The sequence below is a fragment of the Elephantulus edwardii genome, unplaced genomic scaffold (genome assembly GCF_000299155.1).
Source record: "Elephantulus edwardii isolate Elephantulus edwardi_28Jun2011 unplaced genomic scaffold, EleEdw1.0 scaffold00222, whole genome shotgun sequence".
NCBI classification, from domain to species: domain Eukaryota; kingdom Metazoa; phylum Chordata; class Mammalia; order Macroscelidea; family Macroscelididae; genus Elephantulus; species Elephantulus edwardii.
The window spans coordinates 1,294,820-1,305,931 of record NW_006399972.1 but is presented as its reverse complement, the minus strand read 5'-3'; the positions used below and the strand labels follow the sequence as shown (position 1 = coordinate 1,305,931).

The 11,112-nt window shown below is 38.3% G+C and overlaps 1 protein-coding gene across 1 annotated transcript in view; it reads right to left on the bottom strand.

The window, feature by feature from the left end:
* The window catches only part of ATP8A1 (ATPase, aminophospholipid transporter (APLT), class I, type 8A, member 1), a 375,206-nt gene that overhangs the window by 70,614 nt on the left and 293,480 nt on the right, over positions 1-11,112 (bottom strand). The window contains exons 25-26 of the mRNA XM_006898188.1: positions 2,335-2,518; positions 2,138-2,248 (exon numbers count right to left, since the gene is read on the bottom strand). Coding sequence (XP_006898250.1) covers positions 2,138-2,248; positions 2,335-2,518 — 295 coding nt within the window. The remainder of the gene's footprint in view (positions 1-2,137; positions 2,249-2,334; positions 2,519-11,112) is intronic.

Genomic DNA, 11,112 nt, shown 5'->3' with positions numbered 1-11,112 from the left:
GACTTCCTTGTATGCTTATAGATACTATCCTGTCACTGACAATATTGTACTTCAAGACGGATCTAGCAATGACTTTTTTAACTATGAAAGCAACTCCATTTTTCTCCTTAGAGGACAGCCATCACACCCCGCAGACCCATCCCATGTTTTCAGGTATTCGAAGATGCCAAAAGCCCGCAACATCTGTTCTGGCAAGAAGGTCAAAGGAGGGGCTAGGCATCTAACTAGCTAGCACAAGATATACATGATCCTAAAACACATTCAAGCTGCACTGTTAGCCAGACAAATTGGTTTGTTCTTTTGGCAATCTGCAATATTTTCAATTTTATTCACCAATATCATAACTCAAAGATACCAATTCTTCTTTAGTCTTCCTTATTCCCTACTCAACTTTCACATGCATTTTCAATTTCTGTCCATAGATGTGGTGGTGTGTTGTTAAGTATCACTGAGTTAATATTCTGTAATTTTTAGATGAATTATTTATATCTAAACTCTAACTATTCACAAAACACAGACATTAAACCAGCAAAGGATACCTTGACATAATGTAAATCTAATTTTTAAAACCTAAGAAGTACATGATCAATACTAGCAAAGGTATAAATCTCTTTCCTGACCATTACCTTTAGTTTTGGGTGTGTTATGCACTTGATTTTCTCTTGAAATACTTTCCCATATGTATATTGTCTTTGGAAGTTTATTGTTTTCTTTTGAGTGTTTCTGAGCTATGTAAAAAATGCTGCAGAATTTGTAGTCATTGTAACATGGAAAACAGGCAGTTCTCAGGTTCTGAAAGTCTGACTTATATACATACAACTTCTATTTACTCTTTAATGTTAAGCAAATTTGTCCTCACATTTAAATGCATAAATCAAACTTGACTTGCAAGAATACATCCATCACAATCACCTTTACCTGCTATATGTAAAACTTTAAATCATTAAAAGGCATATAAAGCATTTAAAGATAAATAAAATGGTGTCCACCTGTTTTGACATATCTACACATTCATCACAATACAGTTAGAACCACCTAGTTTGTAACCAGGTGACTATCTGTACTTCAGTAGCAACTGCAATTCAACACTGCCTACCAAAGCAATACAGAATGTTCAGTCAGAATTTAAACATTATTACTCCCCATAACTGATAAACTTTTTTTTCTCAACACATTTGCTTTTGTTGTTATGTGCTGTCGAGTTGCTTGTGACTCACAGCGAGCCTATGTACAACAACCCTAAACTCTGCTCTGTCCTGTGCCAATCACACTGTCTCCGATACACCCGATTACCCCAGTGACTGAATCAATCCACCTCATAGACGGTCTTCCTCTCCTGTGCTGTCCCTCCACCCTCCCAAGCATGATGTCCCTATCCAAGGACTGGTCCCTTCTTATAACATGTCAAAAGTATGTCAGATAAAGCCTCAGAATCTGGTGGCCTGGTGGCAATAAGCTGAACTGCAATCCCAGAGGCATGCAGTTCAAATCCACCAGATGCTCTGCTGGAGAAGGAGGGGCAATTTCCTCCTGTACTAGTCAGATCCAATTTGCTGGTACACACACACACACACACACACACACACACACACACAATAGTAAAAGAAAATTAACATAATAAAAAGAAACTGGGCTAAAGTGTATTAATTAAAGCAGCGAAAAAAAATGTCATATTTACCCAACTATGTACATGGTCTTTGCTATCACTTGTTATGCATCAGAGAATTGGACAGTGACTGAGGGAGATAGAAAAAGAACTGATGCCTTTGAGCTGTGGTGCTGGGGAAAAGTGTTGAGGGTACCATGGACTGCTGGGAAAACAAACACATTCATCCCGGAAAGGGTTAAACCGGGTGGCTCATGGGAGGCAAGGATTCAGAGGCTCCTCCATGCTTGGTAGGGTGGAGGGACAGCGCAGGTGGGGAAGACCCTCTATAAGGTGGACTGATTCAGTGACTGGGGTAATCGGGATGGGTGTGTCAGAGACAGTGTGATTGGCACAGGACAGAGCACAGTTTAGGGCTGTTATACTATGAGTCACAAGTGACTCGACAGCACATAACAACAACAATGTACTTTTTTTTTAAACAACAATGTATGTTAAGTGGTAAGGATTTTTAATTTCATCTGCTGTTACCTCAATAATATAGAGGACGATATTCTTGTAGAAGCAGTATAAGATGCACTTGGAGACTCTGTTATAGTTCCAGGCACCATGGACCATCAATAAATTCTTCAAATACTTGAACTGAAAAAAAAAATTTAAAAAATCACTCTTGTATTTCAAGATGCTGAGTGAAACAAACAGTGGGTCTTTTGGAAGTGCTGCTTTACCTGAGCTATAGAGTAGTCAGATGAATTAGCTGCCTGGAGACCTTCATTGCCACTTATGCCCACACCAACATGCGCGGTCTGTATCATGCTGACGTCATTCGCTCCATCACCGATCGCAAGTGTGATGACTTTAACTTGTTTCTTAACCATCTCGACAACTTCGGACTTTTGAAGGGGAGAGACCCTAAATGGAAACATATGCTAAATTACCATTGTTGTTTTGGAAACGAAAGGAATTCTGAAATGCTATTGTCTGGGAAATAAAGCAGCAGAAGACCTAAATGAGTATTTCTTTGACAACCAATATGCTGTTCATAAATCAAATGAGTTATTATTTTATAAGCTGGTCACTAAGAATGAAAAAAAAAAACCCAAAAACCTTACAGGCAAAATGATAGAAAGGAAAATGTCTTGTTAAGTTTCAGATTATTTTATTCATATGTAATTCATAACACTTCCATTCAGAAGTTGAATTACTTTCTAAAAAGAAAAAAATAATTAACTCTTTCCTTTTTAATGAAAATACAAGCAATAAAAGCTGCTGAATAGCAGTCCAAATACTAGCTAACTCCTGTAGCCCCACTGCCACGGAGCTGGACTCAGCCTCTGTAGGGTTTCCAACTCTTGTATTGTAGCTGGTGGATTTGAACTGCCAATTTTTCCCATTAGAATCCCAACACATAACTCACTATGCCACCAGAATGCCTTAAATACCACACAGAAAATGGATAATAACAGTTTTGAACCTCTTCAAGTCAGTCTTATATAATATACTATCCTCTAAAAACAATGTAAAGCTCTACTTAAAAATAGAGAAATGGGCAACCTTTTGATCTGTTCTGAGACACTGAATTGGGAGACTCTCAACCCAACGAAGTATTAACCCATGGTTTACAGCAGACTTGTTTCACTTTTCTTCCAAAGTTATTGCACTTACTTGGAGGTAATTTAAGAAAAGAAGTGAATGCTAAGACAATGACAGGTCTCAAAGATAGAACGATTGCCTTAATGTAATTAACCTATACGCTGCATAGGATATTAAAGAAAAAGGAGGAAGAAAAAAAAAACAATGAACTGGTCCAGCAAACTATCAAAAAGGTAACTAAGTAGTAAGAAACAACTAAGAGTTTAATTCTTTATCATGAATGGGAGGTTTTATGTTAGGTGTTTTTTAGTGGACTGATTAACAGTGACCCAACAAAAAACAGATCAGACTCTTGTCCCATCTTGTTGTCATCACTTTGCCCTCTGCTATGTTCAAGCCCAATGTTGTAGTCAGTGTCAATCCATATTGTTAAGGGTCTCTCCTCTTTCTCTGACCCTCTACCACCATGATGCCTTTTGCCAATGAGAGTTGTTAGTAGGTACTTTTGAGTCAGTTATGACTCATAGTGACGAAAGGAACAAGATATCTGAACCCTGCCCTATCCTGCCATTCTTACCATCTCTGATACTTCTGAGGCTATTGCTGCAGTCACTGTGTCAATCCATCTCATTGTGGGATTTGCTCTTTTTCTTTCCATCTTTTGCAGTGAGAGTTGTTTTTACTATTATGTGCCATCAAGTCACCTACGACGCATAGTGACCCTACGTACAACAGCCCTACACCCAGCTCTATCCTGAGCCAAACTTACTGTCTTTTACACACCTAACCCCATTTCCCCAGTAACTGAATCAATCCACCTTTGAGGGTCTTCCTGTCTTGCGCTGTCCCTCCACCCTCCCATGCATGATATCCTCTCCAAAGAAGCAGGTGTCAATAAATATTTGCTGAAGCAACTGGTAAACAATGCATTAATCTAGTGAAAAGAAAATTAAGATTATGACTCTGAAAGATCAATGCATATTTTTGCCTCTTCCTAGTTATTTCTTTAGGATAAATTTCTTGTGGCGGACATTGCACCAACATGTGCCTTTAAGAAGAGTCATTCCTTCCAGTAAAGTTTCAGACACAGCAGCTCTGGTTTGTGTTTCAGGTTTGAAAATTATTGCATTAGACCGTTTAAGTGGCTTGCAAAACAAACCATTCTCCTTGTCTTTGCATTTCTGGTGCAGGATCCAAGAAGAGATACTCAATAAATGTTTGCTATGTGAAAGAGAGTTTTAATTTTTCTTTATATTTCCTTTCAGAATTTGGCAACAGCACAAAATGACATAACTATGAACAGAGCAAGGGAGGAATGAGTTATCAGGCCATTAATGGGCTGCCCCATCATTAGCCTCCATTTTTCTTTGAAACAACTTTAATTTTATTTAATTTTTCTTAATAAGCTAATATAAATCGGTGAGCCTACTGGCTTTAGGCCAATATACTTTATATATGCACTACAGCTGACATTTAATAAATGACAAAAAAGGAATGTTCGCCAAGGAATGATCTAAAAAGCAAATGGGAAATGGGTATGAAAAGAAAGTGATATTTGAAAACTTTTATCATGTTCCTTCTACAATTTAACAGACCATAATGTAAATACATTGTCTAATCATACTCTGGGGTTCAAGGAACTTAGATATGGTGATACATTTTCTCTAAATGGAACATAGAACATTACTAATGTAAAGAAGCATCAGAGAAGAGCTGAACTTAATATCCTACATAGGTAGTAAAAACAACTATTGCATTCTCAGCTTGACACTACTATACAATACTCTCAAATGAAAACTCGCTTGAGGATTTTCAACTAACATTGCGTGTGTGGCCAACCCACGTATGAAAGTGAACCAATGCTACTGGCAAGAACAAGGTTTTCTGTTTGTTGTGTGTTTTGTTTTTTAAAATATATCCAGGCACATGTGTCCAAATTATTCTTGAACTGATATTAGCAACAACATCTGTTCCTATGTCCAAGAAAAAGTAAAAGATAAAGCTTGAAATAAATCAAAGAAAAAGGAAACCCTTCAGTCTGAGGAGTCTGAAGTAGTTGTTGATTGTTAAGCAACGATACCAGTGTTAAACGAAGATTAGCAAAAAATTACTTATATGTAAGACTTGATGCCTTTGATCTGTGGTGCTGGAGAAGAGTATTGAGTATACCATGGACTGCTAGGAGAACAAACAAGTTTGTCCTGGAGAAGTTGAAGCCAGGCTACTCCTTGGAGGCAAGGATTCTGAAGCTCCATCTGACATACTTTGGATCAGTCCGTGGAGAGGGACGTCATTCTTGGGAGGGTGGAGGGACAGTGCAGGAGAGCAATACCCTCCCTCGATGAGATAGACTGATTCAGTGATGGGGTAATGGGGGTAGGTGTATCAGAGACAGTAAGATTGACACAGGATAGAGCATATTTTAGGACTGTTGTACACAAGGTTGCTATGAGTTTCAGGTGACTCGATGGCACATAACAACAACTAAAAGATTTAACTCAAAATTTACCAACTTGTGATGTATGTAAAAAAAAAATCTTATTTCTGCATAGAGCTCTGCTGTTTAAAACTTAGTACATCTTTGTTAAAATAAGCTGTGCTGCCATCCCTAAGGGACACAGTTTGAATCCATCAGCTGCTCCATGGGAGAAGGATGGGCAATCCCTTCCTGCAAGATTAACTGCCTCCTCAAACTCATGAGAGGGTCAGTTATCCATTGGTTCTGACTTGATGTTTCACAGTAATAAAAATAACAGAAAGAGCTCTGGTCGCCAAGTGGTAAGAAACTGTGCTGTAAGATCAGACACATGGTACATACTGACCAACTGATCTGCAGAAGAGTGGGCAATCTCATCTCATGCAATTAACAGCCTCTGAAAACCCCACTAGAGGATCGGACATGCGTTGGTTCTGACTCAATGGCACACAACAACAACAACAAGAAAAGCACAGTTGGTTGGGCGTTGCTTTGCAAACCCAAAGGCAGGCAGTTCAAATTCACCAGTGACTCCATGGATGAAGGATGGGCGATCTCCTTCTATGTAACTTATCAGGCTCTGGAAATCCTATGTAACTTAACTGGCTATGAGCCAGTTATGACTTGATAGCAATGGATTTGAGTTTATTATTAAAATAACCTCATTCATCACAAGAATTGTGTCATTAAATTAGAGACTAAAATGAAATGTTATCGTCCACCTCAATTTATACCTCCTTTGCTCTAAATAGTGATTTTTTTAGTAACTCACAAAGTTCTTCCTAGAACATGAAAGATGGTGTCTTAGAAACAAAAGCTTTTATTAAATTATTTATTTCAATGAACTACAAAATATTAACTAATGATTATTTTAAGAAATACAACAGGAGTAAACTTAATAGGGAGCAAACAGTACTGACACTTGGTAAACACCTGATTCTATTTATGGGAATCAAAGTACTGGTGCCTACGGGAGAGGATCTTCTGGGCCCTCAATCCCATATTATTCTGGGGACATCCCTCTGAATGTCTTATGAAGGAATGGAGTCTCAGGACATTTATGTTGGTCAATAAAAAAAATCATCTACTATTTGAATGCCTTTTTGTTGCAGAGATCATCCATGAAATAAACTTATCATCTGAGAAGGAAGAAAAGGTCATTACAAAGACATGAAAGGAAGAAAAGAGCAAAATAGATGTCAGAATAGACTTTGAAACTTGCACTAGTGTGGAAAGGCAAAAGCAAATGGAAGAAATGTTGAAGTTATAGAGCCGAACAGAATGGTTTAAAGGGCAGCTCAGGAAGATAAAGCAAAATATTATAATGAAATGTGCAAAGAGTTGGAGTTAGAAAATCAAGGGAAGAATATGCTTAGTATTTCTTAGGCTGAAAGAATTGGAGAACAAATGCAAGTATTGAGTCATAATACTGAAGCATTCTCTGGATAAAATCTAGAATGAGGTAGGAAGCATCAAAAGAAGATGGAAGTGAAGCATAATGATACGCAATGTGCCAATATTGCCAAATTTCTCCTTGGGGGCTAGGATTATGAAGCTCTGTCTCATATACTTTGGGCACATGACCAAGAGGTACCAGTCCTTGGAGAAAACAGCATGCTCAGAAAGGTGGAGGAAAGTCAAAGAAAGGAAGACCCAGGATGAGATGGAATGATACAGAAACTGGAGCAATGGGTGCAGGTGTGTTGGAAACTGGCTCTGGACAGGGCACGCTTCAGAGCTGTTGTACTTAGGGTTGCTATGAGTTGCAGGCAACTTGAAGGCATGTTACAACAAAAAACCAATGATAAGGAAGGAAGAAATCTACCAGCTAGTGGATACACGCTGCCTGCCTTTGGGTTGGCAACACAACTCTTTACCACAAGGTCACCAGAGCTCCAGCTGCCATTAACTACCTTAAGTGTAGTCTTCCTTGCGACTCCGATGGTGGCTTGTGATGTGGACCTTCAACTCCCTTCTTCCTTACTGTCTTATGTTATTATCTAGTAAGTATGAGTCTGAGAGCATGTAATCTGCCCCTATATGATCATCCTCCTTTTAAACCAAGAAATGAATCTTGAAGGCCACCTCTGGATATAGCACTGTTCATTCTTTGTGTACTTTAATTCTGCTGAAACAAAAGATTGATGTGTTTTAGCTTGGATCTGGGTCAGTTTTCCAGCCTTTCTGTGACCACTTATACAAATCCCTCCTGGATTTGAACTCCAATAGTTTCAACCTATTGTTCACAGAGTCACTGTGAATCAGAGTGTAGACTCAATGGCACACAGAAGCAACATTTAAGAAACCATTCAAATCTACAGGGAGCTTAGCCTGTTTGCTGTTGAGTAGATTCTGACTCATGGCTTTAGTTGGCAGACGAAAATTACTCCCTCAGGCTTCCAAGGCTGTCTTTTTTTTTTTTTTTTTACAGAAGCAGTCAGCTCCATGACCAGCTGGTGGGTTCAAACCACTGAACTTTCAGTTGGTAGCTGAGTGACTAATACTACTGTGCTTCTAGGGCTCCTGCCAGAGGGTGCTTACAATTTATTTAACAAAATTATAGGATACTAAATAAGAAGTGAGAGTGCCTGAGTGGTTCAATGAGTTAAGTGCTCCACCACTAGCTGAAATGGTAGCTATCTGCATCTTTAAAAGATTCATACAGAGGTTCTTTGAAAGGCTTGGTGATCCATTTTTGAAAGGAAGCTCACAGCCTTGAACAACTCCATGAAGTAGATAACACACACTCGATAATGACATCAGAAAGTATTCAGTGTTGTTGTCATTAGGTATCGTTGTGTCTTTCAGAGACCATACATCTCTGGCTGAAAACAAAACAAAACAAAACGAAACAAAACGAAATAAAACAAAGCAAAACAGTAGAGCGAAAAAGAAATAAAAATCTGTTGCTATTGCATCAGTTCATATTCACAGTGATCCTGTTGGATTTTCAGGTTAGCAGCTTTACAGTGAGTCTCTGTGTGGTGCAGAGGTTACGCATTGAGCTGCTAACTGAAAGGTGGGTGGTTTGAACCTACCAGTGGCACTCTAGAGATGGAGAAAGAAGTGACAATGTGCTTCTGTAAAAATTACAACTTGGAAGCCCTGGAGGGTAGCTCCACTGTGCTTTACTGAGTTGGAATGAACTTGGCTACAATGGTTTGGTTCATGGTTTCTTTTTTTTTTTTAATCTTTCTGGTGGCCAACAGCTACATCTTTCTCCAGTGGGGAAACCTAGTGGGTTAGCCACTGCTTCATCAGGGCTCCTTGGCTGAGAAGATCTAAAACGTAACATCAGCCAATCACAAGAAATGATCCAATGTGTATTTCTCAAACATCATAAAAGCCCGCTTTCTAGTCTACCAGATTTTTTCACCACCCATGGGTTTGCATCAGAACTTAAAATTATGCGCAGTTCTCTCCTTTTCTATTGTTGCTCTTTCTTCTCTGGAAGAAGTAAAAGCCTCTGGAGGAAAAGCCTACTTATCCAGTGTGGACTGTAAAGGGCCAGTGTTCTTCCCTGTGGCTCCACAAACAGGGGGTGGTCTTTTGCAAAACAATCTAGAAGTGTGCTCAGTGCAATCTGCCTTTTAGATATTAGTTTGGCTCTACTTTCTGCACATGTTATTCACTACTTTTACTCTAGGCTACGTGGTGACTCTCTGTGTTCTGTGACATAAGACTGGAACAGTGAAACTTTTACTACTTAAGCTAAGAAATCTATAGGGTGGCCCATCTTATACAAGTCTTGTTTCCCACTCCTTTAGGGGGATTAGCTAAAAAAAGAAAGAAACAAAAGAAACCAGACCAAAAAAAAAAAACCAAACAAACCCTACACCAAAACACCAACCCAACCTTCAGAACAGAATTAAATAAAGGTTATATTCACATATATTACATAAATATATCCTAAGGAATATTTTAGGAGAATTTTCGATCTAACTAGAAGGCAAACAATTATCCTAGTGAATTGTGTTTTAAGGGTATCAACTAAAATAACCTAGTTTTCTTCTCCTTACATATAATAAAAATCATACTGCTAATCTAATATCTCAGAAATGTAACTTTTAAAGTTACTCTCATGTTGCCTTTAGAAGGTTAATTCAGCAGAGCTTTTGTAAGTGTGTAAGAATTTGGCATTCTTCAATTATCCTGAGGTGTTTATATAGTGACAAAGCCTCAGAGAGCACACATCTATTCCTGCTTGACTACTGAGTGGCCAGCATCACTAGTAAGAGAATCTGCTGCATTTTTCCTTTGCAATAAACTTCCTTAGATCTCTCTTGTGAATATCAATCTATTGCCCATGGAGTCATATCCTGTCTACTGAAAAAGAAATTACAAGAAAGAAAAGGGGAAAACCCTCCATGCTAATAACTTTTATTGGAGACTTCTTAGAACTAAAATTTTATTCTATTAATTTAAAAGGTTTTTAAGCTGATAAGGAATTAAAATGTAGTTAACACAATCTGTCACATGTATCAAAATGATACAAATAATTGTAACTCTTCTGGAAATCTACCACTAACTTCTTACTGGCATGAGAACCTCAGCTTATGTAGCAAATCCTAAAAAAAGAAACAGCATATGGTGCATAATGAAACATTCAAGTGTGTGTATAGGTAAGAGAACTGTGCTATTCAACAACCGATGAGTAAGTGCTTTCCTCGTCTCCAAAACCAACATCTGTTGATATATCGAGTAGTCACAGGCATCAAGGAAACCTTACACTATAGGGTTGGGGGCTACAGAAATAAAAACACAGACAGCCTTTCTATAGGGCACACAAAGCAAGAAATTCGTTAAAAGATTTCCATTTTGCAATGCATTTTAGATACAAAACTTCTCTCTTAAGGAATTTAGAGTTGTTACAGGTAGAGTGGAATTGCATTCTGCTTTTTTAGTTCAAATAATATTTTAAACAGGCAATTCATATTTCTTAGTGTGTATATGTGTGTGTGCCTGCATGCACTCATTAACAGATGCATGTACTAATATCCCAAACAAATAATTAACAAGTTTCTCTTACAAAGGGCACTAAAAAACCCCAAAACCTGAAGAGAAATTTTTAGTGTAATATTCATACCAGAGAACACAGTTTGTTTGGGACGATACTGTTTCATTTTCTATAAAAATATTATCATCTGGGTTTTGTGAACCTAACCTAGTACACTACTGACAAAAAGTAGATGTGAAACTTTTAGTGGAACTGAATGAATGGAAAATTCACGAGAGACAAAAGTCTCAGCTCATCCTCTCATGATACCAACACAGCAACTCTTAAACATTTTCATCCATTTGCTATTGTGAGTTGTTGTTGTGTTGTTGTTACGTGCCGTCGAGTTGCCTGCGACTCATAGCGACCCTATGTACAACAGCCCTAAACTCTGCTCTGTCCTGTGCCAATCGCACTGTCTCTGATACTCCCATCCCAATT